Raw genomic sequence first — 25,175 nt, forward strand, 5'->3', positions numbered from 1 at the left:
TTTTTGCTGTGAAATGCATGCACTTAAGCTATATTTTTTTTATTTTTTCTGTACAATGTGTAAGGGAAGCACTTTTCAACCAGAAAGTTCTGCCCCTGCTGAAGCACTACCTGCTGAATAAGCAATGAGCCCTTATGCCTCCTGGAAGCCATCAAGTGCAATGAAGATTGGAAAGATTCTGATTTGATTGCCAAGAGGCATAGCTTAGATCTTCTCAGCCTTTCAGCCCCCAGTTTGTCCTGCGCTCATATCAAGGCACAGTAATGTAAAAGTAGCCATGCAGCCAAGGGAGTCTGCAAAGGTTGAAAAAGTGGAAGAAGCTGATAGTTGCAGTTGTCATCGGCCACTAACTAGGACTCACTTTCTTTTCCCCCTTCCACATCTATAAAATGACTTCTCTAAGAGCAGTCATGGGCTTTGAATTTCATTACTGCTGAAACATTTTGTAATAGCTCCTGACACTACTTTCTCAGCTGATAATTTAGTTAAGCTCTCTGCTGCACATGCTAATGCTGCAGTGTGGAGGCAGTGGAAAATTATTCAATAAAACTTAACACTGCTTTCATTTCATGGTTGTTATTATCAAATATTAGTCATTGCTGAGAATCATTCCTTGAACAGTGCTTTCTTATCATCTGAATGCATTTGGCTATCACTTCTTTGAAATGCAACAGCATCTTGGGTGCTAAATGAAAGCAGCTTTCATTTTATTTGGCTGCGCATCTTGACAGTGGGTATGATCTTAACAAACAGCAGTTACTGGCACTGCTGGGTATGCTGTGGTGGTTCAGCATAAAAGATGTTTTAGTTGAAGTTTTATGGTTGAGTGTCGATATTGAAAAACTCAAAGTGGTCTTGTTGTCAATGAAAACTTTTTTTTTTCCTACCAAAGATGTGTATGCTTGATTCAGTCAAAGTTAAGAAACCTTTTCTTGCTGTTGTAAAAAAGGTTCACATGTATGCTCTCTCCCTTGTGGGTGCCTAATGACTAGTCAGATGTGAGCTCATATTTCAGCTCCTATATCTACTGGGCACTGAAAGAGTTTCTCTCTTTCACCCAGATGTTTCTTGTCTTGAAACTAACATGAATCCATTGTCTCTGAGATAGATTCTTTTTTTTTTTTTTTTATGCTTATATGTAGAAAATAATTAAGTGGGGATTAAATTCTAAAATATGCTAAAAAAATTCATGGAACTCCCTCACTACTAACCCAGAACAGCATTGAAGATCTTTATATAAGAGTCCAGGCTGAAAGCTTTTCTCCATGGTTTTGAAGCAGTGGTGTGAGAAGGTGCTGCTCCCTGCACCGATGCTGTGGGCGCTCCACACCAGCAGCAGAAGCAGAGCCATTGTGGGGACATGGAGGAGGCTGGGGAGCCTTGTCAAATGGCCACGTGCTTTGTGCTCCTGGAAAATATCCCATGAGGATTTGGAGTGTGTTTCTGTCAGTTTGAAGAAAAAAGCATTCTCTTTTTGGGGAATGGTGGTAAAAAAAAAAAAAGAAACCCACCCAACATCCAAACAAAACCCTCTGACCATCTGAGTAGTGTGTTTCTAATTAATAGACAAAGGTCAGAAATACCTTCTGCCTCCTGCTCTGTCTGGAGCTGGGATGAATAGATCCAGATCCTTCAAACTTTTCTGTGTTTGTCTGTTCACATGAACAAAACTCTCAAGCCCAATAACTTTTCCATAGCAACCTAAAAAAGCCTGAATCATGTTTCTTTTCTCCATGTTTTTTTTTTTCTTACAATCTTCCATGACAAAGGCTTGATTTTCCAGTCAAAACTGGAATTCCATATGCTTGATATTGATATGTTGATAAATACTTGGAACATGCACATTGAGGTTAAGTGTGTTGGATGGACTGTCTCAAGGATTGATATGACAGTACTGAAAGAGAAGGTGCCATTTATTTATTTGTATGGTTTTGTACTCCAGCCTTTGCGGAGGTTAACTCCGTTTGTGGTTTCCTACAAAACCTGCGTTGCACAGGGCTTCCTAGAGGAAGGGTTCTGTAACTGCGCTCCCCCACTTCAGCAAGCCAGCTGAGCCTGCTTTTATCTCAGCTTTTCATTGTTTTCCCTCAGATATGCTATCAATATAAATATGGAAATCTTTCATTTGCTTTCTGTTGTGTGGGTGTCTTGAGTAAATTCTCAGTGTGGACGGCTGGGAAAGATGCATTCTTACCCTTACAGCACCCGTTCTGCCTCTGCGTGATGGGGAATGTCTTCTCCATGCAAATGAGAAGCCTCTGAAGGTGCAGTGGACTTCCTGAGAAGTTAACAGAATTACCTAGAAATGAGATCTTCTCTCATTATTTCCAAGGCCATCTTCACTCAAACTTGATTTAAGCAGAAATGGTTTGTAAAATGATAAAATGGCTTCCGCAGGAATAATTATAGTGGTGTAGTAATTGTCACTAGGGTATGACTGTCTTCATTTTCCTCTCCAAATTCCAGTCCTAAAAGATTCAAAAATTTGCTTCTGCATTGCTACTGCTCTTGCGAGGACAGGATAAGAGAGACAAGAAGTCTGTCCCACCCTATGCCTTGCAGGAACATGGGACTAGCTCAGGGCTTTTTTGTCTGTCCTGAGCCAGAGGCTTCTCCATCTGACAGAAACTTCTCTGCCCTGACATTTTTTTCAACATTTATTATCATTCTGAGAGTCAGGTAGCAAACCCGATGCTGTAAGGAAACCAAATTAATCTCTGTCACTCAATTTCAGTTAATTTCTATTTGGAGTAAGATGTGTAGGAAGAAGTAATCACTTTTATTGTCACAGAAAGAATAGGCCAACTTCTGGGTGCACAAGCATTTCTCAGGGGATAGTGGAACTTGTAGGCGAGCTGTGTCTGCCTGTCAGGCTCATCTCTCTTTTCCCCTTTCCTCCTCAGGTCGTGAGGGTGGCTGAGTGTCTAAGCACATTTTCAGGAGGGCAGAGCCCAGTGACCCAATGCTAGTGGCTGTGCTGAGATTCAGAGAGTTATCTCTGCACCGTGCCCGACATCTTGCTTTGTCCCTGGGCTGTGCAGGGCACTGCGTGCCATTTGGCTTGCCTAGGGTAGATGCCTGTTTCCAGTGTACCTGTGGTGGTTTTAGGGCTGTGGGATCCTTTGGGATAAGTAGAGGTCTATACATGTACAATGTGATTGCTACAGTATTGTTTTAAAGGTCAGCCTTCTGTATTTGCACAACAAAGTTGAGTGTGACTGTCTGCCTCAGATGATATATATGCACCAGGATTGTGTCCATATATTAATAGTGCTGATTAAATAAGGCTGGGGGAAGTATTTTATCTATGCAAATATCGAACCCTCTTTTATATTTATAATTCTATAACAAAAGGAAGGTTTAATCGGAAACAAGAGCACATCTTCAATGCTATAGACTTGTGGGAGTTTTTAACAATTCCAAAGCAAAATCCCACCCTTGCAAAGCCAGACTTCTTTAGGGAGAAGTGTAGCTTGTCTTTTCTGACCAATGTAGCACAAACAAATAACCTAAAGACTTAAAATTCAGGCAGCTGAACTATAAGAAAATCTACAGCAAAAGCATTAGAAGGATTTGGTTTCATCAAATGCCAAAGGCATTCACAATTTTAGGGGTGTGGAGAGAAGGAGGGGAGGATCCTCACAGACGTTTTTAAAAACATTAGAAGGCTGAAAAGCACCATGTGGGATTTTCAAAGGCACTATGGGCACTTATCTGCTTCAGAAATGCACGTTTAACAATGAGTATCAGGGTTGGATGATTTACACATGTCCAAAATCCCATTAATGCAGGCATTACATATTATAAAATTCCCTTTGGAGATATAGATCATAAACTCCAAGAACATCAGTAAATAATCAACAGACCTGAAAAAAAGCAAAAGGGCAAGGATTAAGCTCATCCATCACTAACTAGCACATCTTTAGCAAATCCACAGAAAGAAAAAAAAGAGGGAGAAGATAAACATTTTTATCATCTTGTACTTGTTTCTCATTTATTACTAAGTGTGTATCAGCGTCACAGCTGGAAGCAGAGAGAAATGACAAAGCAAAGGGCAACCTTTCCACTTTTGAAAATGGATCTGAAGCTTGGCAGGAAACTCGCTATTTTTGAAATGTGCCTGGGGGTACAGCCTGACCCACGCAGCCATGCGGACCTAGAACAGAGAGCTGATGGGTCAAACTCTACCTATTGCTGTTTATTCACGAGATCTCTGCTGATTTTGAGGTCTGTTGGTGCTATGGTAGAGGATTTTTTCTTCTCTGAGTCGCTTGGCACCATGCCTCCTCAACAGCACCTGTCTGTCAGAAGCAGAGACAATGTCCGCAGCTCTCACGTTTGTTACCCTGAGGAGCACTCTCATGTACGGGGGGCTGTAACTCTGCCCAGGGTGAACTATACCAGAATACCACAGCTGGTCCAGATTCCTCTCAAATGAAGGCCTCACCCCTGCTGTTGCTTCCATGGTGGTGCTGACATCAGCTGAGCTCAACAGTTTTCTCCAGAACCCGCTGGTATATTGACTGTTAGACCCCAGTCATCCAGGTCCATACTGCAAGAGTTCAAAGGCTGTCAGGTTGGAAAGGTTAAAAGATACTGATGGAAAAGGTCAAGAATGGCTGCGGGGGGGTGGGGGTGGGGGGGGGGTGGGGGTGGGGGGGGTTGGGGAGGCTCCTCGGTTGTGTAGGTAACTGCTGCAGGGCCTGGAGGACTGTGTGGGGATTTGGGCAACAGCCCCCAACTCATTTCATTAATCTACCTGCTTGGAAAATCCAACACAAATCAGTTCATGCTGGGTATTTGTTCATAGACAGTATCTTCACCCCTGTAATAATATTGACATTTTTGTTTAAAATTAAATCTCCTTTTATTAGTACTTCATCATTTGTTTGTTTTCTCCACTAAGCATTCCCTCATAGGTATGGCAGCATATTGCAAAGCGTTCTCTTAAATAACCAAACCTACAGCCATCCCAATAAACGGAGCAGGAATGCTTTATGGTGCAAATCCTTCTTTTCATTGTGTTTTTTCCAATTACTGCTTAATTCACAAGGTTCAGTAGCTCACAATGGGTCTCTCAGACATTATGGCAAATTTGCACAGTTCTGCTGTAGGTAAAATTCCATGAGAGAAAACCCAAGCCAGAAAAGTAGCTACTTCACTTTCTCCCAAACCTTTCTCCTTGACTCCCTCGTGGCACTCAGAAAGCTGTGTGCTCTTTCTTCTGTGATGGCTTTGAGGAACGTGTTTTTGTGTATTGCTGCTGGATACTTTGGAAAGCTCGCTGAAAAGTCAAAGTGAGGTGGGACTTGCTGCGGGTTTGAAATGCCTCCTTTCTGATCGCAGAGCCTCTGTCAGCTGTTGGAAGGAATGGCCCCGTGGCTCCTTCAAGGAGCAGCTGCCTGCAGCACTGCTGTCTCCAGCGGGAGAGGAATCTCTCCTTGCATCTGTACTGTGCATCTGTACTGTGCTGCATTTTTCAGAGGAAAGCTGGCATAATATGCTTCAAGATCCTTTCTGGCAAATTGTGATCATCTAGGGGAAACAAGAAGCCTGCTTCTCTTTCTCTCTCCCTCTTTTCCCTCTGCACTCTCAGTCGTCTCTTTTCACCCGTTTCTCTCTGTCTACCTCCATCTCTCCTCTCCCTTTTCATTCTCCTCCCCTGAGCTGTTTGTGCTGTGAACAAGCTGTCTGAACACTCCTCCTGCTGCTCCTGTACTGATTGTTACAAAAACAAGAATTAGCCCCACAGTGAGATCATCAGAAACCATTTTATTTGCCAGAGGTAGATTACCACGGGGTAGCAAGGAAGCAAACATCTATTTGAGGGAACAAAGACTAAACAACAACTTTTAGAAAACAGCTCAGGCACCGCTCCGGCTTGCTAATTCTTAAGGAAAAAGGGGTGAAATTCCACAATTACTTTAGGTTTGCAGAGGTAGGCAAAACTTTGACATTTTATCTGTATTTTTTAATGGAAAGGACCTGGTCTAATCATGGGCTGTTTGTCAGGGTCTGAGGGTCTGTCCGTCCCTCCTAATAGTTTCTGAAACTGTCAGTTGATTTTAGAAATATTTAATAGAGGGGTAGAGGATTAAAGATATGATTCCTGTAAAATTCACAACAATAGATGGACAATAAAATCCCTCCTTCTGCCTAAGGTGAAGCAAAGACAGCATGGAGTTCTCATTTGGCCCTGGAGAATCCCTGTAGGCTCTGTCAGTGCCCCAGGGAATGGGAAAGCTTCCACTGAAGTTTGTACCCTCCCAAACCTCAGGGGATTTGGTAGAGCTCCAGGTACAGATTACAGGTCTGCTTGCTTTTCTTGTTATTATGCAGATTTCAAAACTACTGGGTGATTTCCAAAAGAAATCAATATAACTTTCCAGGAGTTATGGCCTTCTTCTGGCCTCTGAAGAAGATGAGTGGAAGTAATGGGTGGGAAAAGAGGGGGCCAACTCATTAGCCACAAGAGAGAGTTTGAATGGGAATGAGGGCAGTGGCAAGGGAAACTGGAATATGGCAATGTAACATTTAAAATTGCTTAAAAAGTCATAGTGGTCTGAGGTGAAGTGGTGCATTTATGTCACAGAGCTAAGAAGAAAATGAAGTTTTCTCAAGGTTCAGAGGTAATTAGATCCAAGGCAGTGGTGAGGCAATGGCATCTTGGTCTGAAGGAAATACTGATGTCTATTCCTACTCTGAATTAGGAGGGTAAGTCCCAAAAGTGAGATGCAGGAAGGAAATCCTTGCCAGGTCTCCATGTGGGCATGGCAGATTGGACGCATCCTGCTGGAAATAGCACATTGGAGGCCAAGGAAGAGATGCCAGAAGAGAATGGGAATATTCTTTTCTCTTTCTACTTTGTCACCACATTTTTCAGAAGGAACAAGGGAGGAGGTCAGTGCAAAAAATTCTCAGAGCAAGCTGGAAAGACATTATTTATTGGTTTCAAAACCTGAGAAAAAATGCACAATGGAAACTGACCTAATTTGCCTACTCGCATCTTGTCCTGTCTGGAGTTTACAAAATTTCATCTGAGAGAGTGGTTCTTACTTGATTGTTTCTAGTCCTGTTCACTAAAGGAAGAGTAAATGTTTATGGAATTGCTCTGGAAACTTGACCAGAAATAGTTGATGAACCAGAATAAAAATGGGGAAGTTGAATAACCATAAAATAAGCGTGCTAAGTGTCTGACTCTGAAGGGAAATAAAATCTATTTTGGAAAGTTCAGCTGCAAGTTTAAGCACCAGGGTACTTTAAGTAACTCAGCTTATTTTACAGGCATTTTAAAGCAGCCTTGAAAAGAATAGGAGGATTTCTTAAATTGCTAAAAATCTCTAGGATGTAATGCACTGACTATCTCTTATGCCAACCTAGGAACCTGCTATTACCATTACAGCACTAAGCTTCTTTCCAGCCTAGAGGAGGTATAGGTTCATCCATGGCTGATGGGTACACAAAAGCAAGGTGGCTGCTGGTCCCCTGAGAAATCCATCAGGGGTGTAGGGTAAGGCTTTTGTAGCCTGTAACTTGGTATATACAGAAACGTGAAATTCTGACTGAAGAATGAAGCTGACGTGATAACCTTTTTCCTTTTCTCTCTTAGATTTTCAGTTCTCGCTCATTCTTCACTCATTGGAGAGGGATATATGTATTCACAGAAAAAAAACTATGGCCGTCAACTGGAAGAGCTCAGCTAGTGATAGTAAATGTGATAGCTGCACTCATGAGATGTCATGAGTAGTTACTATAAGCTCACTGATAATAAAATGTTTACAAAATCACATTAATATTTAGAGGCACTGAATCCCTTTTTATCATAGTAGCCTCTAACAGTTGCACATTACATGATATGAACAATTGTTCACATTACATGAAGCTGAGTCTGAATACTTTTTTTGGTGAACCACATTTATTTTAAGGTAATATGGTTTTTCACTCAGCAATTCCACTGCTCATCTTAAGCATTTGCCACATACTGTCTTCCCAACAGATTAAATCTTAACTCCTCCTTAGTATTCCCTTAGGGCATATGAGCACTGAGATGCAATGTTTCATCAGAGTCCATTCCCGAATGAGCTGTTTAAATCCCTCTGTACGCTTGGGATATGTATCATCATCATGGGTTTCCAAAGGCCAGCTCCTGAAATGTGAAGGTATTTCTAGGGCAAAGCCAGTCTGAAAGGAAAGTTACCCCAGCTGGGTGTCATCCCAGTCTCTAGCTCGCTGTAACACTTGGTACTAGTAGAATTGTCACAGCTTCCTAAAGAAATTCAGCTGTCTGCTAGTTATCACTCTAATTCATTTGAACAGTTTACCTGACATTCAAGTGTTGTACAAACATTGGATAATCCACACACATGCACATGTCCAGCTGTATGTAATGGTTGAAGGGGTGCTGATATCCAAGAGGAATTGGGATATCTGTGTTCACTATGCATCCCTTCGGCAGCACAGCCCACTTCAGTTTGCAGTCTTAAGGCAGCAGGCAGAGGTGAAGAGGATGCACAAACACGTGTCACTCCGTTATAGTTGTCCACTGAAAAGGAATTTAAGTGTGATGCCGGTGCTTCTAAGATAAGGGTGAAACTGCTATTGAAGAAATAGTCCAGTCATAATCAGTGGGCTGGTTGTGGCAATATTTGGTTACGGGGAAATTAAGAAGTGCTATATTTTGAAGGTAATCCTATATCTAGTTTTATTATAGTTATTTTGTGAATAAATGAAGGCTCTCAGATCTGGTGCTATCATTCTGCTTCTTCCTTAAATGAAAGCCTTTTGATAAAAAAAGATATCCTGATGTGGAAAATGTACCATGCTGTTCAGCACACTATTCAAACCGTTCCTTACCCTTTCAGTAAAAAACAATTTAGAGAACATACCATATTCTTTCTGTTCTTCATTTTATCACTGACAGCTAGATAATAGAAATGTTCTGGGACAGTCATGATGCTTCCAGAGATGATGTATGAGAAAGAGAGGGAACAGCTCGATCCCTTCAAGATCTCTCTTCTGTAGGACCAAGTGGCAGAAACAAAATGCCTGGTGAAGGGTGCAGGCCAGAATGGCTGTTTGAAAGTATCTACAGCGCAGCAGTAAGCATATCAGCCAAAAATACTTGTTATCTATTCAGTCTGAAAGAGGGAGAACGACTGCTCAGCACTGTTTATCATGTGGTTTCAGGTTTGTATCTGTTCAAGCCCAAAGTGACACGAGCACAAACCCTGCCAGGTTTATTTTTATGAGTTAGCTGGGCACAGGCAGTGCATTTGAGGAATGCCCAGCTCCTAGGTGTGAGCTAGACTGGACCAGTTGAGATTGAAGAGACTGCGTGTGCTCTCTTTTCGGCATTAGAACACCAAATCCATACTAGGGCAGTGGAAGGTAAGGAGGACCCAGGGCATCTCACCTCTGCAAGACAGGCAGATGTCATAGTGCTGGAAAAGTGTTCACAAGTGCCTGTCCAAGGAACAAAACCTGGCAGTGCGGCTGTTCCCTGGAAAGGGCTCCCTGTGCGTACTGCACAGAGCCACCATGCAGCCCTTAACTTGTTATCTTGCCATAGATTGTCAAGGTGAGACTCCCAGACAGCTCCGTGTTTCAGGATTGTGATCATGTCTAGAAACACATTTGTTGTCTGAAAAGTTGGGCACAAAGCCCAGTTCCACGTGGTTAAAGGTGGTTTATGAAATTCCTTCACTTGATGGTAGGATGCCCTGGGCAGGAATCTGGGTTGGGCTGTGCTGCTGCCCGTTGCACGCCAGCTGGAGTGATGCAGCTGCATTCAGGACACCTCCCTCTGTTGAGTCAAGCTCTGTTCTCCAGTGTAACGCCATCAAGGCCCGGAAGGCAGTAGTATTGGATCTAAGAACATTTGGATTAGTATAAGCCAAGAAAAGCAAAATATATGCATGCACCAGCTCCCATTAAATTTGGGAAAGGAGTTTTATTCTTATAGAAATTTTTAGGTAGATGGGTTCAGCTGCTGCTTGGCAATTTCCACATTGCTCTGTGCCTCAGTCTCTCTAGTGGTAAATAGCTCTGGTCTCCTTTGTGATCTCTGGGTGGGCCTTTGACTATCGTCAGGCTCCACCTGGCCGCTCTGCAGCCCATGCTCTGAAGGGAGCCACTCAGACCATCTGTGATGGATGCTGCTCTGCCTGACGGTGTTCTCCATGCAGACATGCTCTCAGAAAGCAAGGTCAGCTGCTACCAGGGGAAACTACAGCTGTTCTTCTGATTTAATTCATTTATTGACTTGTGAGTGCATCCAGCTTGGGGTGGTGACAGATCACTGAGGTGCTGTGTGAGGTAAGACAATGGCTGTAATTTGTGTCTGTGTGTGTTTGTACAAGCATGTAGGTGTTTTATTGAGGGGCAGCCAAATAAACAGCAGATGCATGAATGTATCCTGTCCTCCCATGAAGCTCAGGAGCTGGCCTCGAGCTTTGAGCTTTAAATCAAAGTAATAATGTTGCTTCATACATCATCGAGTACTCTATCATAATGCATATGGCCTCACTGCTGTTCTTCCCCTGTGAGTGCATTCTTTTGTTAAATTTGATTTGCATTTATCTTCACACCAATTAATGCTGCTCTGACAATGTCTGTGGTGGTGTAAGGAAATGATGGTGCACAGAGAGTTAGACTCAATGATCCCTGTGGGTCCCTTTCAACTCAGGATATTTTATGTTTCTGTGATTCTGTTCCAGAGTGGATTGGGCCTTTTGTGCTTGATTATACAGTTAGGCACTGACTCAGGTCACAAACTCGTTTTGTCTTCATAAATGGTGGGAAGGGTTTCAATGGGTGTAAATTGTCATAGTTCCTATAACTGTAATGAAGTTAGGAGAGTTTCTGTTGGCCAAATCTCTGTCTATGACATTTTTTGTCATAATTTAGTTCTCTGGTATTATGTCTAATTAAACTGACTGATTTTCAAAACCGCCAAAATGATTTACAAACCCAAGTTTGTTTGAGAGTGATTGAGACTGAAGCTTCTTAGTGCCTAGGGGACAGTGAGCACTGAGGTGGGTGGCTGACCCAAGTCGTGGTGTTTCACCAAGCGACTAGTGCCTTTCCTGTTAAAAAAATCCCCAGACAAGCCTATATGTTTTTTTTCACAATTCCATAATTTTGTAGGTTTCACTGTAGGTTATTTTGGAAAATGGCTCCTGAATATCTTATTTTGAAAACTGTACTCAAGACAGCCAAACATACTGTAAGATAGTCTGCTTGTAGAAGGAGAAGAGCCAGGATTAGAAGACGGTATAAGAGTTGTCCCAGGAGGGACAGTGCAAGGTGTAGGACAGCCGTGAAAGAGGTTTGGAGAGGCAACAATGCTGTGCAGGGAAATGAAGGAACACAGCAGCATCCTCTGTCTGCTGCCCTGTCCTGTGAATGATGGTTCCTTCACATTTGTAAGCTAGCAAGTGACAATATTAAGTTCAGTTACCTAAATTATTGATTCTCCTACTTGTATTTAAGAAGTGATGGCTAGAACACCACGCTGGTCTTAAATATTCAGTCACTAAGATCATGTTTACTATATTTTTGAGGTCTCCTTCTCCCATCATCTTTCCAAACCAATGCATTCGTTTCGCTTTCTCAAGCCCAGTTCTTCCATTCCCATGTTTTGTATTTCCCTCTCTTTGACACAATTCTCCACACCTGCCTCACCTCTCCCAACTCCTGGTGGTGTGTACAGATGAAGAAATATGTCTTGGACCTGGAGAAGGGAGGCTGAGCCACCCCAGTGTCATCAATAGTTGGGTTCACAGGTCATAACAGTCCTTGAACCTGAATGTTTTGATCGCTTAAGAAGATCATGAAAATCATCTGTGGCAGAGAATTCTTGGGTTAGTATCTTACCTCCTGCGGAATCAGTGTATCTTGGGAGAGTGAAAGCAATCCTAATTTGTTGTGTTTGATCTGACCTGTGTTTGTTGCAATTTGGACTAAAATTTCATGAGAAGCTGGTGGTGGTTTCTTTTTTTTTCCTAGTGAACTGGGTCACATTTCCCTTGTCATGCATAATCCTTTATTATACCAGCAGAATTATTATACAGAGTACTTTTAATTTTCCACACGTAACGTAGGCAAGCACTCAGAACAACATATGATGGCACTTAGGAAAGTAAATATTTAATTTTTGAATGCATACATTCGTTCTTCGTTAGAAGATACAGAGCTAATTATTCCCCGAGTATTACAACAAAATTAAAGCAGCACAGCCATGGTGTACTTGTAAAATGCGTATGAAATTGCGACAAGGGAGGGGAAAAAAATGGAAGTTTCATTATGGAAAGGCAATGTTTTACTGAACTGCAATGAAGGAGATCCCATGTACAGGAGGAATTCTAGAAATTGTCTAGGCACAGGAAGTTAAATTTTGTGAACACCTACCACATGGCTTAGAACAGCCTTTGCAAATGCTGCAATGAATATTTCCATTTGGATACAAATGAATTATTAAGCATGCAGAAGTAGACTTTCATTGACGTGGTCTGTACAGTCATCACAACACATACAGTTTTGAAGTGTCTAGACCTCAGGATGCTATATAAGCAGAAATAGAGTGAAATAACTCACTGTGTCTGCAGAAGTGTCTCATGAAATGCAAAATGAATGGCTGAAAGAAATATTCTTATCCGGTGAAATGGGATTCCAGTGTGTCATAAATTTTGCTAACGTAATTTCAATCAGGGATACTTGTTATAGATTTCAAGCCCCACCTCGTGAGCAGCAACTAAATCTTCCTTCCTTTCCAGTAAAGTCATGTTGAAACAATTCTGTCCCAGCACTAACGCTGACATCCGGATTCCTGCTGTTGCACTTACGTGACTGGAGTATTTTCACTGCAGCCAGTAAAACTTTAGTCAATGCCAATTGGGATTTGGGTTTTCCTTGTCCTCTAGTAGTGTTGTAAAGAATGTAGAGTGATGGTGCAAAATAGCATAACACCTGGGAGTTTGCACAGATATGCAAACATCTTGGAAGATATTTACTCCTTCTGTTTGTTTGTTTGGTGGTGGTAGTGTTTTTTTTTTTTTTTCCTTTTTCAGATGTCATACAGAAAATGTTGTCAAAGCTTCTAGGATCTGTTCTCAAAGATAGACAAAGACAAGCTTGACAAGCTTGAGAAATGGGGTAACAGGAACCTCATGACTTTCGGAGAGAGCAATCCCAGCAAGTCCTGCCTTTGGATGCATCAGCAATACGGACTGGGGACTGACTGGCTGGGGAAAGCTCTGCAGAAAGGACTGGAGGGTCCCAGCGGACCACAAGTTGAATAGGAGCAGTGTGTGTTTAGGATGATGAAGCTTGACTGTGTATTGGGCTGTATGAGCGTAGCCAACAGGCCAGTCATTCCCCTCAAATCAGCACTTGTGAGATTGCAATTCAGTTGGAAAACTGTGGTTTTGGCATGTCCCAGTGCAACTGATTGGTCAAAAAGTAGGAGCAAGTCCAGTAGAGGGTCCATAAGATGTTCAGAAAACTGGAGCACATGTGTATCAAGAGAAGCTAAGGGTCCTGGGTTTGTTTAGTCTGGGGAAGGTCAGCTAAGGGGTCAGACTCTGCAGCAGTGTGCTGCAAAATGACAAGGCAGTGGTCATGCACTGCAACAAGTAAAAAAGTTAATCAGAATGAAGGTTATGCAGCACAGGACCAGTTTCACTGGAAAGGCTGTGGCCTCTCCATCCTTGAAATTGGCCAGAACTCAGCCAGCCGTGGCCCTAAGCAACCCCCTCTAAAGTTGAGGTTGGCTCTGCTTTGAGCAGAAGGCTAGAGTAGATGCTTTCAGAGGTCCCTTCTCACCTCAATTGCTACGTCGTTCTTTGACTTTCTTTCAGAAAGCTGCTATTACCTTTAAAATATGGTCTTATATAAAAAAATGGCTGTTAGTATGGCACTCAATCCTTCAGTAAATATATTCCATAGGGATATTTATAGTCCTGCCTGCTACCTTCAGTGAGAACAGAAAGTTCTTACTCCCAGAAGGTCCATACAGCTGCCAGCAGAGATGGTGAACAAGCCTTCTTCCCTTCATCTGCAGCTTCGCCCCATGGATGTTCATTGGCTCCAGCTCTGCAGGCCCTGTGATATCTATGGATTTGTATGAGTGTCTGAAAGGATCTAATTTAAAAAGAGAACTCTCTCTTCCAGGCAGGGCTGGTATCTGTGGGTGAGCTTGGGGGTTGGTTGGCTCTTGGAGAATATGTTCATTTTGGGGACAAGAATAAAAAGAGAAAAAAAAAGTTCCCCATCTGCTCATTTGGCTCCTTCCATCCATAAGGGTGCACAAGTGTCTCAGGTGTTTGAATCTGGAGCCTCTCTGACAGCGCTGTCAGCGTGGTTCCCTGGCTCAGACCAAGGGCAGGCGTGGGCATGGACCTTGCTTCCTCCCAGCTGCCCCTTCCCAGTAATTCCTGCTGCCTGCATTCAGACTGCAGCAGGCACCCTGACTACCTGAGGCAGCTTCCAAGCTGGTGAGCTAGGTCAGCTGGTTGTATCCTGAGAGCCTTCAGGGTAATCCTGTATCCTAGTCTTCAGGGTAAAACACAAGGGAATTGCCTGGACTCTGAAGACTTCCTACAGGTGTACCTTATATCTGGGAGAGCTGTTCCCTGGCTGTGCTCCTGGTTACAGAGCAGCAAGAAATTCTCAGGATGGTTTGATTTCAATGGGGATGACTTTTTTTCCCTGCTAGCGTTTCTCTCTCAGCTATATTCTCACTAATGAAATTGCCTGTTCAGTGTTAGGTTTGTAATCTAAAGTGAGTGCCATAGATTAACAGTTGTCGCTGCTTTATTATTGAAATGAGAGTCATGGGATCAATTTAACCGCTCCTTGCTTCATTATTTGCCTAAGACAATAGTCATCTCTGCAAATTTTATTGCTTTGTGGGTATTTTTAGCTTAATTATCATAGATATTAGCAACAATCAACAAAGATTTCCTAGGTGCATGCTCTTGCTCTCTCTTTTTTTTCTTCTAAGAGATTTTCCACTTTCCTTCCCCTGTGTAGTCAATCCAGTCTGCTCCCAGCAAAAGCAAAACAAACCAAACCAGCCAACCCAATGTATTTTGTAAAAATGCTAATGTTTTCTTAGTAACTTATTTCAAGAATTGAAGGGATAGTGATGAATACTTCTGTTATACATCATAGCAAGTGAGCCTGTATAGATATGATGGGGACTTAAGATTTATTTATTTATTTCAAAAGGTTCAGAATAAACCAAAAACTTCATTTGATTTGAATTTTCTGTAAGGCCTGACTGATCCAAGGTTTGCCTTTTTTTGCCAAGTATCAAAAGTCATAGAAAGACATGCTGCACACATTTCTGCATCCCATTACAGCTCTTTTGTTCATTCCAGCCTGGCCAGGCAACAATCACAGATCCAGATGTCAGAATTTAGTACCTTCAATAAAGGTAGCTAGTTAGGTTCATGCAATCTGAATTGAAATAAACATCTGGCCTACAGTGTTGCCAACAGTATTATTATTTATGCATTTACTAATATTTTGGAAGCCTTCAGTATAATATAGTAGACTCCCATTCTCCATTGAATACACTGGTATGAATTCATTTAAAGTTTGTTGGACAAGTCTATGCAGAATATGTAAACAAAAGTCTCTCTGATCAACTGGAGCACAGCTGAATATCCCAGCAGAATAAAGAAATCGGTCTGCAGTTTTGTTTATGCTGCCTATCTTCTGTTTAAAATGTGTCAGAAAAAGTCTTGTTAACATTTCTTAAGGGTGCCAGGAAAAGCACTAGACAGTTTCTTGCATTTGAAGTACCAAAAAAGCAATTTTAATACCTAGTTTAATATAACATAAACATGTTTAGATTCCAGTCAACATTTTACTGATCATTTAGAAGATTTCTATATACTTTAAACATAATCACTGGAAACTTCTAAGCTCATTTAATATGAGTTGAATTGCATCCTCTTCAAGATAATATTCTAATATATGTATAAAGATAGGCATAATTATTCTTGAGTTACGTTTTTTCTTCTTGTACCTTCTCCCCCTTCACTATTTTCCATTTTTTTTCCTCCTTTTCCCCTTTTGCCCTTTCCCCTTCCTCCAGAAGCAGGTAAGGCATCAAGAAGACAGGACTAAATTTACCTTCATTTTAACAGATGCCAAAACAGTGAGAGGTGTAGAGATCAACGAGGGCTCTATCTCAGCACTGCACTTCAAATCTTGCAGGATTTGCATGTGTTTGTTAGGTGGTTAGATGCTCTGCTGAATCCAGGCTTAAATAACTTGCCTAAGGTTGCAAAGAATAATTAAAAATGAATTCACAGAATTCTAGTTCAATGCCGCTCCCATTGGAATGTCCCCTTCACATTTAGTTTTAATCTTAAACTAAGTCCCCTTTAGTTTTAATCTAGTCATTCAGATTTTGGGCAGTTTTCAGTAAAAGTGATCTTTGGCAGATATCCTTGTCAAACAAAGTCCTCCTGAATAAAGTCTTTGTTGTCCAAACAGATGTTAGCCATATGCAGGAGGAAAAGGAACATCTGATTTTGATTTATTTTTGTGGGTAAGATGGAGTAATGCCAGATTGTATACCAATGCCATCTATTGGGCTTGATGGTTATAAACATTAATCCACAGCCAGTCCTGGCTGTATCAGGTACCCATCAGATCAGTGGTACAAACGCTCATAGGCAAGGACCTTATTTGTGCAGCACTGCCAGAGATTGCCTTCTCCTCTTGTCCCAGCGGTCCATCCAGCCCCCCTTGGCAATCCTTCACAACTCATTTGCACATTTCTCCATAAATGTGCCTGCAGTGAAGAGCCTTTCTTCTTGAAAATAACCACCACCAAGATTTAATGAAGAGATTTAGCTTTTCTTTGATGAGGCTGTTGCTATAATAGAGTTTGCCTGTCTGCGTAGTCCCAATGGTGGAGAAAAAAACTCCAGTATGTTTGCTACATTAGCATTATCTAACCAGCTAAAAATTCAAGCCAAGGATTGCTTGTATTGAAAGAAAGCAAATAAAATTTTCTTTGCTCAATATTAGAACAAAAAGATATGAACATATCTGTAGGTGGTATGGAAATAAGCATTTGCTAGTATATAGCTGTGGGAAATAAATTGCCCCAAATTATTATTATTATTATTATTATTATTATTATTATTATTATTATGATTATTTTTGCTATGCCAGTCTGACTCATCACAATTCTGACAGATGCTAAGGGAGATTTTTCAGGTAGCAGCTTGCAGTGAGACAGTGGTGTCTGCACAAAATAACAGCAGACTAGGAAGTTGAAAATGTATACACTAGTAAATACTGCCTCATCTAAGGAGCGCCTCAGAAATACAACAAGCTTACCTGAACAGCCTGGGTGCAACGCTTTAGAAAGCCAGTTTGGCAGCTTAGGGATTATCTTTAATCATTCAAAGAGTCAGGAAGATGAAATTTCTCATAAATCCTTCTCCCACCTGGTGTAACTCCTATGAAACCAGTGTGCATTTGTGGGGACAGGAAGGAGAAGGGGTTTGCTCACACCTTGCCCTTCAGTGTTGCCCTGGAGCAAATCAGCAGAAAGGTGAGGACACTGTTGTTTCTGCTCATTTAGTACGTCTCCACTATGCATCTCTTCTTTCTTCAGTCTTTTTGTTGTAGCTATGACTTTCCTTCTGCAAATAAATGCCCTGCAGGTTATTAGCCTGTCTGCCATTTTCTGAAAAGAGATTTTTCATCTAGGCTCCGTGAGGTTTTGTGAAAGGAGCCCCAGAGGTCGTGTGTGTTGGGGAGAAGGTTTACAGATTCACAGATTTCTCTAGGTTGGAAGAGACCTCAAGATCATCGAGTCCAACCTCCGACCTAACACTAAGTACTCCACTAAACCATATCGCTAAGCTCTACATCTAAACGTCTTTTAAAGACCTCCAGGGATGGTGACTCCACCACCTCCCTGGGCAGCCCGTTCCAATGCTTAATAACCCTTTCGGTAAAGAAGTTCTTCCTAACATCCAACCTAAAACTCCCCTGTCGCAACTTTAGCCCATTCCCCCTCGTCCTGTCACCAGGCACGTGGGAGAATAGACCAACCCCCACCTCTCTACAGCCTCCTTTCAGGTAACTGTAGAGAGCGATAAGGTCGCCCCTGAGCCTCCTCTTCTCCAGGCTGAACAACCCCAGCTCCCTCAGCCGCTCCTCGTAAGACTTGTTCTCCAGACCCCTCACAAGCTTGGTCGCCCTTCTCTGGACTCGCTCGAGCACGTCCATGTCCTTCCTGTAGCGAGGGGCCCAAAACTGAACACAGTACTCGAGGTGCGGCCTCACCAGAGCCGAGTACAGGGGCACAATCACTTCCCTCGACCTGCTGGCCACACTGCTTCTTATACAGGCCAGGATGCTGTTGGCCTTCTTGGCCACCTGAGCACACTGCTGGCTCATATTCAGCCGACTATCCACCAATACTCCCAGGTCCTTCTCCGCCAGGCAGCTTTCCAGCCACTCATCTCCCAGCCTGTAGCTCTGCTTGGGGTTGTTGCAGCCCAGGTGCAGGACCCGGCACTTGGCCTTGTTGAACTTCATGCAGTTGACCTCAGCCCATCACTCCAGCCTATCCAGATCAAGGTGGTGGTCTTTGCACATCAGATTGCAGAAGACGTGCTTTCCAGGTCTGCATGCTACAGCAGGGAGAATTTCTGGGACCAATGCTAATTCATATCTTGGTTGAATCAGCATTGATTAAGAAGGTGATAGAAAACAAGGACATCCTCTTACAGCTGTAATTCAAACAATTGCTAATTTACATAAAAATATCTTTAGCTTTTTACAAAAATGCTTCCACATAAGAACCTGTCATTCAATGAGGAAATCACTGTTTTAGAGGTCTGACTTCAATCCATAGCCTGAGTTTAAAACCAACTTATATTTGGAGTTTAAAACATATTTTCTATGCTGCCAGTTTGATCTTTGCCTGCTAGAAGTACAGGTCCCTCTAGTGTCCTTATTACAAATTCTTGTCAGCTTTTATCTTAACAACACCTGCCATTAAAGTCAACAGTTTCCTCACAGTAGTGTTTTGAACACCACATTATTACACAGTACATACATCAGGACTGTACAGTGTGATATGTAAATGTCACTGTTACAACACTTGCTCAATATGGATTTTTTTCTTTCTATGGTGGGCCTCTCTGTATGGATTATGAGAACTAAAAGAGTCTGCAGCAAGACCCTGCCAGGCAGTTGCTCTCCAGCCTGGCCAGAAATAAGGATCGGGGTGGCTGTACTGCCTTCAGCCAGAAGAAGTCAAGCTCCCAGAGGCAACTGCGAGCCTGGCGCTAACGCAACGTGTCCCTCTGGAGGAATGGGCTAATGGGGAGAAAAAGGGGGTTTAGCTCTTGTTAGCAATTCTGTAGAGCCTCCTCTGATCCTGTTTACAGTCTTCTCCAGTTGTGCTGGGATGGCAGGTTTTACATTTCACCAGTTGATGGAGTAGGTGTAGATGGCCCTTGGACTGGTTTGGGTGCAGGTGTGATTGAGAGTATGGGACAGCTGGGGTGGGAAGCCAGGTGTGATTATTGTCCATTAGTCAAGTGTGCCTTGTTCCTGATGAGACAGCCTGTTGCATGGCTCCTACCAGAGGGAAGGAAAACATTTCTTTTAGTCTGGGTAGTTTGTAATCTCGCTGGGGATTTGCTGAGGTGAGAAGAATGTTGCTGCCGTGCAGATGAAGAAGGCAATTGCTTCCTAAAGCTTTCTTTTTCCTTTGTGCAGAGGAAGAAAACCATCAAGTTCTAGTAGCAAAGTAATGCTCAATTTCAAGTCCAACCAAACTATGATTCTGCTGAGGAAACCATTAGGAACTATTTAACAAGGCAGTAAATCTGATTGCAGCATCTTCAGTATTCAAGTCAATTTGTTGTCACTTTTCTCCTGTAGCAGAATCACCACCAAGATGATCTCTGCTCCCTCAGCTTTCCTGTAGCGAAGATCCCCATGTCCTCACTGATGCGTGGCTGGATGTCTGTGCTATGGAACAGAACGTTTGTGATTTATCCATCACAGACCAGTGCCAAGCACTATAATCTCAAGGCTCCTTCTGCAAGGACAAATAACTTGGCTTTTGGTCTCATAGATAGACTTGCTCACTGGAACAAGGTTGTTGTTACCCCATAAAAGATTTCATCCCACTAATAAGGAGAGCAAGAAGCACATCAAAGAGACAGTAATTAGTACAGGACAGCTGAACACTGCAGCCTGGTCTGATAGGGAACATTTCAACTTACTTTATTTTCAGAATTGTCACCTGAATCAAATGTTTATGGAAAAGTGGCATTTGCCTACTGTTTCTCAGGCTGAGAAATAGGTGGTTGATACAATAATATCCATTTGTTTTTAAAGAGCTATTTAGTATGGGCAGGGTGGGCTAGCTCTCTCAAAGAGATATAGAGCCATGCTTTCCTTGGGAATACACAGAAATAAAAACAGCATGTTTGTTTTTGCCTGGCTCATTTATTGCTTACAGTTCAACTGCTTTTATGAAGGCAAGGTGAATTTAAATGCAAAGCAGGAGAGAAATCCACTAGGAGGAAGATTAAGGAGTCTTGCAATTACGGCAATGACAGTATGAATCTGAAGAACAAGCGCAGGTGAGACTTTATTTTTTGGATGCCCACTTTCAGTTGCCATCACCTGAGTGTGGCTGGCAGAGGGTGCAGTATCGCTGCTTGCTGCCTCTGCTTATCAGGAGAGCCAACTTCCAAAGGCTCAATGTCACGGAGACTTTCAGAGGGTCCAGTGTGACCCAACTACATCAGTGCTTGCTGCTCTGCTTCTGACCTTGCAGAAAGCATTTATCGCTGGGGTTCAGTTTGTGGGGAAAGGCTTGGGTCAGGCTATTTTCTCAGAGTGTTGTGTCCTCCTTTGAGCTTCTTCCATGTCTCGATTTTTAAAAAAAAAATAAAAAATAAAAAATTTCTTGGCAAGGGGATGGGAACAGCCAAATTATTCTATGTTTCTAATTTAGAGCCCAGTGCCAGTACCTACTGCCAATAGCCTCGCACCCATCTTCCCTCGTCTCATGCCTGTACCTACTGCAACATCTCAGTGCCCATCTTCTCTTGTAACCACAGCTGCTTTGTGCGCCTCGGTGACAGTCTGCACACTGCTGGATGCCTCTGCCCAGCACTCAGTGTCCATCATTAGCTCTTGTCATATTGCAGGAAAGTTATTCCTACACTTATGACTGTGGGATCAAGTCACTACACTACATGTATTAAAATCAGTGTAAATATAATACTTTACTCCTGCAGAAAGTCTGGTCCTGCTTCAAGGATAATACTGCTGATTTCACTGTAGTGGGAAAGTGCAATGCAAGGAGAGCAACAAACGCTATCAGAACTATTACAAGAGACAAAGAACTGCATTCGTTGCAGAATTTTCTGTTGCAGATCATAAAAAACAAATGAAGTAATGTTTTCTCAAGTGAGTGTTTACTTTTTCCTGTCTGTTTTTTAATGTTAAGAATCTTTTTGGCCATATTTAATGATGTTGAATGATGTGTTATTCCATGCAATGGGATAAGCAGCAACAGATTCGGGGACTTAGTGTGAGCTGAAAAATGAAGAAAAAGAGCTGAGGCAGACGGTAAAATTCACCTTATGATAATTAATACCTGGCTCTCTTCCTTGTCATAGGAGTCAGTCCAATTTTTCCATCCTGAGGGACAAAGAAAACTCCAGCCCAATTGACTGTTAGTGGGGATCAGCCAAAACTGCAAAGAAAAAAAATTGTGTAAGTGTCCATGAGAGAGCACAGAGCAGCTCTCATTTTGCATCTTACTGGCAGCACAAAGTGACCAGCACTTCTGCAGCAGATTATGGGGTCATATCTCCTGTTATGGTGAAACATTCAGAAAGCAGAATGCATAACTACGGATACCACCGTGATGTCCTCTCTGCTTCTCAAAATACTTCTCCTGTGGTTAAATAATACTCTGAGGTACTACAGGTGTGCTATTCCCATCTGCTTTCATTGCTTCTTTTTTTTTTTTAAATTATTTTTATTTATTAAATATTAATGGAATATGCTGAGCTGCAAATGTTGTTAGTCACTGCATTCTTTCTCATCCCTGGAGTTTTATGTTCATTTCCAGCTTGTAAAAATAAACTGTTTATTCCACTTCCCAGTCCTACATGAGATGGTTCTTCTTTTTCCTGTGCTGGCTCCCTGTAGTTTTATCACATCTTACTGCCTACCTATGTGCTTTTCTTCAGCCATGGAGTTTTCCTGCTCCAGAAAATTGGTGGCATGAGCAGCACAGAAATGGTGGTCAGTGCAAAAGGCTCTTTGTGTTGAGTTAATTGAAAGTCTCACTGTTGATTTCAGTGTCCTTACTTATCCTGGATGATTTGGGGGTTCATTTTTTTTTCTCTGGTCGTCTCCAGTCTGTCAAAACAGACGATCATGTGCTCTGTACTCCCACCTCCGCTCACCTTAAGCATCTCCCTTCACTGCTCTTTCTCCCTCTGCTCTGTGCAGGCTTTACCAGGTTAGCCCATCTGCTGAAGAGGCTGCCACGGGAGAGAGCTGAGTTTAATTTCAACAGTAATTAGCATGGGCACCGTTGCTTCAGGGGACAGGGCAGAAAATGGTGGACTTCAGTTATAACAAAGCAGACTGAGGTTGGGTATTGGACGAAAAACACCCTTTTCAGTAAAAAAAAGATAGTGAAGCCCTGGGATAGATAACTGGGGGGGGCATGTGGACATTTTACCAGATCAGACAAACATACCAGGCCTGCTGTGGCCATAGGTGATGCTGTCTTGGAGCTGAAAGTTGGACTGGCTGCCCACACTTGGTCAGCTCCTTGCTTTTCTGTGGCTCTACAATAGCTTGGTTTCCCAACGAACTGTCACAGTATCAATAATCTTATTATCATTGCCTTATTACTTTCCAGTCAGAGACTGCAAAAACTAATTATGAAGTGTCCCCTAGTTTCACCATTCCTCACGCAGCACTGGTCTTTTCTGGAGTCATCCTGAACCATCTCCTCTCAGTCAGATGTGTGCAGATGGATCCTTGGAGTGTCTGTAGGACACGTTTATGAGTAATTACCTATCATCTGGAAGGTTAGAAACAGAGCAGCAGCATACACATAACCTGTCTTCTGCATTTACATCTAACACAAGACTAAGAAATATCTCTAGCAGACCAGTGTGGTGGTTCTACTCGGGTGGGCGGCTGAGCTCCACTACAACCGCTCTCTCACTCCCCCTCCTCAAAGAGGAACGGGGAGAAAATACGATGAAAAGGGCTCAAGGGTTGAGATAAGGACGAGAAGATCACACAGAAGATCATGACAGGCAAAACAGACTCAGCATAGGGAGATAGTAAGATTTACTGCCTATTACTAATAAGCTAGAGAAGCGAGAAACAAAGGAAAGAAACCAAAAGCACCTTCCCCCTCATCCACCCTCTTCCACCTCCTCCCCCGAACAGTGCAGGGGAATGGGGGTTATGGTCAGTCTATAGAGCTTCTTCGCCACCGCTCCTTCTCCATCACTCTTGTCCCCTGTGCTGTGGGGTCCCTCCCACGGGATGCCGTCCTTGCTGAACTGATCTGACGTGGGCTGCCCACAGGCAGCAGCTCTTCAAGAACTGCTCCAGATATGGGTCCGTACCACGGGGTCCATCCATCAGGAGCAAACTGCTCCAACATGGGTCCCCCACAGGCAGCAGCTCCTGCCAGGTCACCTGCTCCTGCATGGGCTCCTCTCCACGGCCTACAGGTCTGGCCTGGAATCTGCTCCGGCAGGGGTCTTCCACAGGCCGCAGCCTCCGTCAGTGCAAGTCCACCTGCTCCACCGTGGTCTCCTCCACGGGCTGCAGCATGGAACCCTGCTCCACCGTGGTACTCCATGGGCTGCAGGGGGACAGCCTGCTCCTCCACGGTCCTCACCACAGGCTGCAGGGGACTTATGCTCCGGCGCCTGGAGCACCTCTCCCCCTCCTTCTTCACTGACCTTGGTTCCTGCAAGGCTGTTCCTCACTCCTCTCACTCTCCCAGCTGTTGTGTGGCGCAGCGTTTTTTTCTCCCTGTCTTAAATATGCTCTCATAGAGGCACAAAACAACATCACTTATTGGCTCAGCCCTGGTCAGCAGTGGGACCCGTACAAAACATGGGGCAGCTTCTAGATCCTTCTCACCGAAGCCACCCCTGTGGCCCCCTGGTACCAAAACCTAGCCACGTAAACCCACTACAACCAGAAAGCCCTCCAGTCCCAGAAAAGCTTCTGCAAGATGGATTACTTGCTACCTAGCACCTATAGAGAGCAGGGAGAAGCACATATGCCTACGGAGATGGCTGGGAGGAACTGCAGTGACTACTGGTTTTGTACTGCTCCTTCCCATTAGAGAAGCAAGAGCTTATCCAACAGTTTATCCTACATCCACATCTTATCCTTTCTTCTTTAATACATATGAGTCTCAATCAGGACTGATCAAAATACTTGAATGAGAAACTAACCAGCACAGGGGATTTATTCTTGACCTATTTTATGACCTATTTTTTTTTTTTTTCATTTGTATACCGCTAGAAAATTGCATGCTTGGTTTTAACACCCTGTATGTTAAACATACAGAAATGTTTCCTGAATGGCGTATGCCAAAACATTTCAGCCACTGGATTGTCAGACACCGAGTTCACTTCAGTTATTTGCTTTTCACAGCACAGGACTCACCCACATGAGGAAGACAAGTGGCACAGCTTCGCCCTGACCTTCAGGACAGCCTTGTGCAAATGACACTCCATTCCCAGGACCTGTTAGGATCCTCCCCACGGACCTCACTGGGAGTTACTCTGTGCACAACAAACAACTGCCATCCAAACTGGTGGTGACAGCAGGGCAACCTCAGTTTGGCCATTTAGGGGCACCAGAGGGGCTACAACACTCAGACAGATGTTAAACTGAAAGGCAGTAGAAACAGACATGTAACTCTTTGGGCTCCTTGTAACCCTCACCTATTTTTAGTAAAATTTGTGGAAATGTTTCTGCATCATTGCTGTTATTTGACTGATGTATTTTCACTTCCATTCTGTTTGGAATAAATAGATCTGTTTTCCTAACCCATCACTAAACACAGCCTCGTTGACTCAGGATGCAAGGCTCATCACCTCGTACTG

General features: G+C 43.0%; 1 protein-coding gene across 3 annotated transcripts in view; it reads left to right on the forward strand.

The window, feature by feature from the left end:
* Positions 1-24,713, forward strand: part of LOC310881798 (uncharacterized protein) — a 60,421-nt gene extending 35,708 nt beyond the window's left edge. For 2 of the 3 annotated variants that reach the window (XR_014572599.1, XM_083799551.1), the window contains one exon: positions 21,687-24,713. Coding sequence is in view for 1 of the 3 variants with exons in the window: in XM_083799551.1 (XP_083655677.1) it covers positions 21,687-21,747 (61 nt within the window). In the remaining 2 variants the exon portion in view is untranslated. Of the gene's footprint in view, positions 1-4,683; positions 10,315-21,686 lie in introns of those variants that run through there. The other variant, XR_014572600.1, reaches the window with a different exon arrangement.
* Positions 24,714-25,175: the final 462 nt, after the last annotated feature.

Source organism: Anser anser (genome assembly GCF_964211835.1).
Source record: "Anser anser genome assembly, chromosome: 15".
Lineage (NCBI taxonomy): Eukaryota > Metazoa > Chordata > Aves > Anseriformes > Anatidae > Anser > Anser anser.